We start from the raw sequence: 7,989 nt of genomic DNA, 5'->3' as shown, positions 1-7,989 counted from the left end.
GTTTCAACTAGGCTTCAATCATGACCAAGACGCATGGTAACACCATGTTGGCAAGATGTCATCGCAACTCATGTGGCACTTTGCCACACGGGAGCCGCATTCGATGTCACTGCAATTATGGGAGGTCTTGTATGAAAACTACCTTATGACACCCATCTGGCCCTTCCCGTGCTTCACATGCACAATCGGAGAGCTACTCACTATGTGTATGAGTGTTATTGATTTTGTTATCTGGTGTGCAAAAGTGGATCCTAAGGGATAGATAAATTTACTTGTGTTGCATATGCTAGCATTCTTGAGTTGTTTTTGTGTTCGTCGAATTGTGAGTTTACCTAGAACTGGGATGCAGTGCCTCTTTCTCTTTCAGCTATACATTGTAGTTTGACCAGAAACTACTATTCATGCTCCTAAGTCACAACATGGTGGTTATATATTGCAGTTGATATTAAATAGTCAAGTGCGGACAAAGAACTATCAATATGAGTTATTTCATAGATGTCAAGCGTAATGTTGGCATATTTTTCAACTCTGTGCGTGCTATGTATGGCTTACATAACTCATAGGGATGCCTATGTAGTAATTTTAGGAAGTGCAATAGTACAAATAGGATTCATCGAATTCATTTGAATCAATAAACCAGAGTATTCATAGTTCCAGAAAGTAGTTGGAAATAATTGAACTACTCTTCGGTTACTCGATGTATAAAGACAACACTTCAGAGAGTGCTACCGAGTTGCTTTCTCATAAATATGTTAAACTATCTTTTGTTTCAAATAGATAAGTATTGTTGGGGAGACAGAGGTTCATTGTGGACTTGCGGTGGTGTGCGGGGTGGTCGAGCCTTACATGCTTGATGTCGCTTACTATAAGATAGGAGTTGGAGGCATTAGAAAATGTACTGATAAAAGAACCTAGGCGGTTCATTGTCTTCTGCGCACAAATAGTAACCATAAGTATGACTGTAACATTGTAAGCGAGCGTGATGCTTTGCATGCCGCGTATAATTTGATAAAACTCGATGGGACCTAGAAATGCCAGGTCAACAAACTCATTCAACTACCTTAGCCTGTTCGAGGCAATGAGCGTTAAGTGTAGGGATAGCAACCACAAGTTAGGTTGCCAAAAATGGTCGGCCTCTTGAATTGATCTAGCCTTGGTTTAGTATAGACATAACTTAATCTAGTAGAACTGTCCGACTATGTCATGTCTGTGCGCAGTGACAGGCCCAATGGCCATGTATCCCTCCTTTTCACATTCATCACTTACCTCTTGGTGGCTAGGACTATGTAAACCTTTCCCCACTTTCTCTCTAGGGTTAGCAAAGCATATAAATATATCTTGAGGGAGCTTTACTTATTTTCATCTCCTCTTAGAGGATCAAGGCCTCCATTAGGAGAAGAACACCAAGGCCTCCATTTCTATTAGAGATTTGGGGAAGAGTATCTCTCAAGACCACCACATCTCCTATAGATTGAGAAGAACCTACCCTAGTTATCTTTTACTTTGTTGTTGTTTGGATCTTGAGGTGTATCCTATTGTGCCTTGTGATTTGAGTACTTGTGTGTGGATCTTGTCCAATAGAGTAATTTTCTCTTGCGTTTTCCCCCAATTTCCTCCTCTGTTCTTTGGGTTCCATCTCAAATCCACCTTCAAATCATGAAGATCGAGACACCCTAGGGTTTTGCCCCACATCAAGATTTCTCCACGCGGATCACATCAGACGGCTGCTTTGCAGCCTATCTCTCTCTCTCTCTCTCTAACGTTCGATTTGAATCAATACAGAGTCCCTCCTCTCTTTTAGGATGAAAACCTAGAATCTAGCCTCTAGTGGCTGGACCCGATGACAACAGTACTTGAGCATCGTTCCTTTCCTGAAGGTTTTGTTGTTGAAGAACCCCGTTGTTCCTGTGGGGACAAGAGATGGTTGGTGCAGGTATGATCGTTGTTGTAGTTTGATGATCAATTTGGGTTTTCTTTTTCTTTTTCCTCCTTGGGCATAGTTTGGTCTTTTATCACTTTGGTCTTTGTCGGTGTGTCTTTTTGTGTGTACCAACTGGTATTGTGCATCCTAATTATGCAGGTATTGGGTGTGTGCTCATTTTATTTGTATACTCTTGATACTTTATTTTGAGTCAACAAATTCACCCATTATGAAAAAAAAAGTCTGACAATAAACAGACAACAACACAACTACCCATATTTGGGGCGACTATGCTGAAGACAAATAATTATTTTCGATATTTCAAAGTACGAAACCAAAGTAGAAATCACATCCGTGGTAATCTGCGCAAAAATGACAAAATCAAAGCTATATTGAAAAACACTGTTTGATGAATAGTATGGTCACAATTGCATTTTCTTCACTAAGAATACCATGGGTGTCAATACATCACGAATCTTCGCACATGGATAGAATGATCGACTAAGTTTCATTACCGCGAAATTTCAGAATTTCTAAAATCCAGTATTTTTTTATGAATTTACTATTTACGAGAGTGCGCATGAAACCATGTTCACCTTTGTATTTTCGGTCAAAGAGTGAGTGAGTGGCTAGTTAATGAAGTGGCCTCTTAGAACATTTTGTTCATCTTCCATTGATGCTCCCTCCGTTCGGGTTTGTAGGGCGTGTTTGGGTTCTCAATTTATCTAACAAAACATGTGTTATCTGCCGCTAAAAGAGTTTAACTGGATTGATATTCGAAAGAATTTTGCAAAACATATACTTTTGGTATTATATTATACATGTTTCGTTAGTCAAATTGAGGACCTGAAAATCCGTGCATGCCTTACTAATCCAGATGGATGGGAAACCATTTCTCAAGGTAACAAAACTTTACAAACAGCAGTTGGAGAATTTCTACAACGTTATTTTATCTAAGTAGGTGAATGAGGCAAAAATTTGTGTTTCGATCCTTTTTCCAAACTTAATCGAGATCTGACCCTGCCTTATAAAAATTTCAAAATCTGATCATTTTCTTACCACTAAAGTCCATACCGTCAAGGTCCCTGGCGGTAGGGTTGCACACCCTACCGTTTTTTTCCTAAGTATGAAACACAATGCATGCTCACACCTAGCGCCGGGTACCCTGGCGGTAGGATTGTACAGGATGCCGCCAGCCTGTGGTGGTAGAGATGTTTCTTACCATCAAGGTGCCTAGCGGCAGGCTGTTACACCTTACCGTTATGGACCCTGGCAGTAGCAAAAATGTCATATCCTGAATTTTTTACAAATTAGGTCAGATCTCGATTAAATTTCAGGGGAGGAAACATGAAATTTTGCTGGCGAGTGATCACCGAGAACTACAGAAGCGAACAATTCTGGCGTCAAGCAGTCACTTTAGAAGCCATATACGTAGTAATTTCTGAAGAACATGTTGAGAAGGAACGAATGATTCAGAAAATAATTCCCCCCAAAGGGGTTCAGTATGCTTCAGAAAGCACTTGCGTGCGCAGGCCCGAGAGCAGATCCACCCACCCACCAACGTCTCGAAATATTTGTGATTGGCAATGAATCAACGATCGTATTCCGGCAGGACGCCGGCCGCCGCGCCTGAGCTACTGTTCCGGCGACCGCGCCGCCCAACACTTTTCCCGCTCTCCATGAATAAATACTACTACGCCTACTAGTCTTTGTACGACTGTACGTATACCAATCGTATCCGTATCCAGGCCGTATGTACTGATATACTACTACGAAAGTTGTGTGCCTTCGTGTGCCCTCTTTCTGCCTCCCTCCATTTCCCTCCAGATTATTCACAATTTCTGCATGCCATCTTCCTCCTCCCGTCCTCCCGCTTCTCATGTCGTCCTCGTCATGAGCGTGACGCCGGACAGGTCGCCGCCGAACTCCTCGAGCACGACGAGCAGGTTGCCGCTGGGCTTGAGCCAGGAGCGCGGCACGTGGTACCACCGCTGGGAGATGTCGCCGCAGTTGGTCTGGCACTTGGCCTCGCTGAAGGTGCCGGCGTAGCTGCAGGCGCCGCAGCTGCCGGAGGCCCTGTACGACCAGTACCGCCCGGCGTTGTTCCCGTTCACCCAGATCTGGCCCTTCCCCATGCTGCCCATGTCCAGCGCCACCGGCGCGCTGCCCGCCGGCGCCGCGAAGTAGGCCTGCAGACCAGCAGCCAAACCACGTTCAGTCGAACGGCAATGGAAGAGTAGTGGCGGTGAAATGTCGACAGTGGTGATTCGGCGCTGACCTTGTGCCATGTGAGCGGCTGCGCGCCGGTGGCGCTGCCCCACTCGACGGAGGAGCTGCCGCTGACGGAGTTGACGCCGAGCGACTCGCCCTTGAGGCCGATCTGGTACGTCCATTTCTGGTTGCTGAGGTCCCTCTTCCCCTGGTTGAGCCCCGACAGCGTCACCGGGCCGAGGACGCCCACGTTCCAGGCCTCGTAATGGGTCCCTTGGTTCTGCCGCCAGAGAGTTACCATGTCAGAAATGGCCTGAGGAGTGAGGACCGAGACAGTGCCGCAGGTGCCGCCATGGCCATGGCAGCCTGAATCTGAGATGAAAACTTACGGGGAGGCCCATGGCGGAGCTGAGGATGGAGATCTTGTTGCTGCCCTGCCACATCTTCACGGGCTTGCTGTACGTCAGCTTCGGGTTGTTGTAGCCGCCATAGGCAACGCCTGGGACACGGACAAAAGGATTCGATGTTCAGTTCATCAGTAAGTAGTCGATTTGATCGATAGCAGAGTGCACTTCGGAGGAAAAGATTCAGAGTTTCAGGCGGTACCGAAGGACTGGCCGTTGACGAACACCTGCACCGAGTGGCCGGCGGAGTTGATGGTGAGCTGCGGCCACTGGCCCGACTTGAGGAACTGCTCGCTCGAGTCGATGTTGACGCTGCGTCAGGGGAGAAACTCAGAGATCAGCGGAGGTCCATGAATGGTTCCATGGAGACAGTGAGACAGAGATGGCCGGCCCGTCACTCACTAGGTGGTGTACCACAGGTAGTCGGACTTGTCCCAGGTCATGCTGAGCTGCTCCACCAGGCCGTCCTTGGTGAAGGCGCTCGAGTCCAGCGCGTTGGTGTCCTCGCTGTACGACTGCCACGCCAAGCCCCCCGCCGGGTTCATCTTCGCCGGCGCCGACGGCTCCTTCACCTGCATCCACGACGGTCAGAGCAGGGTCGTCAGAGGCCAATGTTTGTCGTTCAGTTCAGGCCGTACCGTGGCGGTGTTGAAGACGGCGGTCTTGCAGTCCGGCAGGATGCTGATGGACCAGGCCGGCAGGTCGTACCGCCGGCCGTTGTACACGACCCTCGCGGCGGCGCTCGTGTGGTAGTTGGACAGGAACGCCGCGCAGGCTCCGGCGCTCGACTTGAACACGTACGCCTGCACAAGCACCAGCAATTTGATCAGTTCACAAGGATTTTTCATTATTGGATCTGTTGTCACTTGAATTTGCCAAGGATGGGACGGAACCTTCTCGTAGTTCCCGATGCGCTGCACGGTGGGATCGCCGGAGACGAGCGCCGGCTCGGCCTGCTTGATGGCCTTGTGCAGGTCCCTCAGGTGGCCCCATTTCGGCTGCCTGATCAGACCTGCGCACCATGCCAACCAAAAACGGTTTCTTCAGTAAGTTTGCAACTGTTTTTTGCACCCGGGAAAAGCAAGCCACAAACTGAAATTGCTGAATCATATTCGTCGCGCACCGTATTCGTCGATGGGCGCGTCGTAGTCGTAGCTCGTCGCGATGAACGGGCCACCGGCGGTCCGGTCGAAGTTTGTGCCCCCATGGTACTGAAAGACAGAGCAAATGTTAGGTGCCACTACAACTGAAAGGCGAAACATCCGGGCGACAACATGTGGTAGCCAGCCAGCCTCGGTGGCTCACCATGTAGTAGTTGACGAAGGAGCCGCCCTTCTGAACGAACCTCGCCACGGCGAACGCCATGTCCTCCACCGGCCGGTGCGGCACCGGGCCACCGAACGCCGTGAACCTTCAACAAAATCGATCGCGTCAACAATCAATGTCGTGACATGCTTGCAGATTGCAATTCCAGTGCAGTTCATGGAAACTTACCACCCAGTCCAGGCCTCGGTCCACATGGTGGGCTTGCCGTTGGAGTTGGGGCTGAAGTAGTCGCAGTAGAAGCCATTGCAGGTGTTTATCTGCATGCGGCCAACACGAATCCATTCATCATTCATTACCCGGGGAACACAAGCTGACAAATTTGTCAATTTTAAATCGAAAAGGAACGAATTATAGCTAGCATAGACCAGGAGTATATTTTGTGGTGGCAGCGCCAGGCTGCAAAGTTGGCAGCTCGATTCGGTGATGTGATGTGCTAACGGCAGAAGCATGTGCCCAGCGCGAGAAAGCGAGGTGGTTCAATCACTATCTGGCACCGCAATTTGCTCTTTCGGCAAATGGCAATGCGCCATGGCATTCGCAATGGCAGGAAGCAACGGGGAGATGAGAAGGAGACGGCAGGAAGCTTACGACGGGGTCGGGGGCGTCGTCCTGCTTGCACATGACCCAGGGCACGCCGGCGCCGGTGGCGACGGCCATGTTGGCGGCCCAGCTGGCGTAGGGCTTGGCGCCGGCGCCCATGGCCGACTCCATGGGCCCGTACTCGTTCTCCACCTGCGCGAGGATGATGGGCCCGCCCTGCCACTCGAACAGCCCCTCCGACTTCATCATCGACACGATCTTCTCCACGAACCTCTGCATCTCCGCCTGCAAGCGTCCATCCATGCGCGTCCACACTTCAGCTCAGCCCCGTCGTGAAATCAAACGCAAAATTACAAATCGCAGTTCAGCCATGAGCACTGTACCTTGAAGGGGCCGTTGTCCGTCCGGAAGCTGATGCCGGGCACGTACTTGAGCCACACAGGGAATCCACTGCAACGACGCCCAGAACGATCCAAATCACTCTACCAAGCAAGCAACAATAATCGACGCCGCCATGCATGGCATCGCATTGAGTTTGAGTTGGTCTTGGTCACATACCCGAAGTTCCACTCGGCGCAGACGTAGGGGCCGATGCGGAGGTGGACGAAGAGCCCCGCCTGCCCGGCGAGCTTGACGAAGCGGACGAGGTCGTAGCGGTCGGCGAAGTGGTACTGCCCGCGCGCCGGCTCGTGGCCGTTCCAGAAGACGTAGGTCTGGACCACGTCGAGGCCGCCGTCCTTGGCCTTCTGGATGAGGTCGGGCCACATCTCCGGGGTGCTGCGCGGGTAGTGGATGGACCCGGACATGAGGATGCGGCGCCGCCCGTTGATGACCACGGCCCTGTGGTCGTACGTCACCGCGGCATTGGCCACAACGGCGGCCGCGGCGATCAGGGCGAGGAGGAGCACGCCCGCGCCGCCGGAGCGCATGGTGGCGCCTGGCTCTGTTCTCTCCGCCTCGGGGGACTGACTGCTCGGACAGTGTGAACCAACTCCAACTGGTGGTTGGCTTCCTGGAGGGGCAATGGAGGGAGGGGAGGCGTGGATGGCGCTGGGCTTATATGTGTGTGCCGATGACGGGGCCTATCTATCGGCTGGCCGGCTGGACGGACGGCGCCGGTGCCCGAGTGGGAACGTGTTCTTGATTTCTGGAATCTTTTTGGCTGGTTGAACTGCCCTCCTCTGATCTTTTCCCCTCCCTTTTGGATTACCGGATGCTGTTTACCACTGGAGGAGGAGGAGGAGGGAGGAGGGGGAGGGGCGGCGTCGACGGGATGGTGAAACTGTGAAGCGGAAAGCAGAGGTGCCGTGATTCTGGAGCGGAGTGGGCAGGGGAGGGGAGGGAAAAAGGATTTGGGAGGAGAGAGGGAGACGAGGGTCCGGTGGAGCCCGCGAATCCCTTCTTCTCATGGGTTTTCCATTTTGCTTTGGGAGTGAAACTGAAGGTAATTTGTTTGTGTTGCATCGAAATTACATGCGCGTCATTTGATGGGCGCTGTTGATGAGCGGTTTGTGAATTCATCAATTGGCTGGCGGTTGAGGCGGTTGTGGTACTGGCCGTACCGACGGCATTGAATACTGGGGGTGT

At 51.2% G+C, this 7,989-nt stretch overlaps 1 protein-coding gene across 1 annotated transcript; it reads right to left on the bottom strand.

Annotated features, from left to right (window-relative positions):
* Nucleotides 1-3,374: 3,374 nt before the first annotated feature.
* Nucleotides 3,375-7,712, bottom strand: LOC125525679 (beta-galactosidase 9). The gene is made up of 13 exons (XM_048690680.2): nt 6,961-7,712; nt 6,786-6,852; nt 6,451-6,687; nt 6,031-6,119; nt 5,842-5,947; nt 5,660-5,747; nt 5,430-5,548; nt 5,175-5,339; nt 4,939-5,108; nt 4,739-4,848; nt 4,522-4,631; nt 4,200-4,412; nt 3,375-4,110 (listed from the first exon to the last, which is right to left on the bottom strand). Exons 1-13 carry the CDS (start codon nt 7,329-7,331, stop codon nt 3,799-3,801), a joined length of 2,157 nt encoding a protein of 718 aa, XP_048546637.1. The 5' UTR covers nt 7,332-7,712; the 3' UTR covers nt 3,375-3,798.
* Nucleotides 7,713-7,989: the final 277 nt, after the last annotated feature.

Source organism: Triticum urartu, chromosome 7A (genome assembly GCF_056163025.1).
Source record: "Triticum urartu cultivar PI428250 chromosome 7A, HENAU_Tu73, whole genome shotgun sequence".
Taxonomy (NCBI): domain Eukaryota; kingdom Viridiplantae; phylum Streptophyta; class Magnoliopsida; order Poales; family Poaceae; genus Triticum; species Triticum urartu.
Note: the sequence above shows the minus strand (reverse complement) of the source record. Positions and strands in the feature narration are given on the sequence as shown.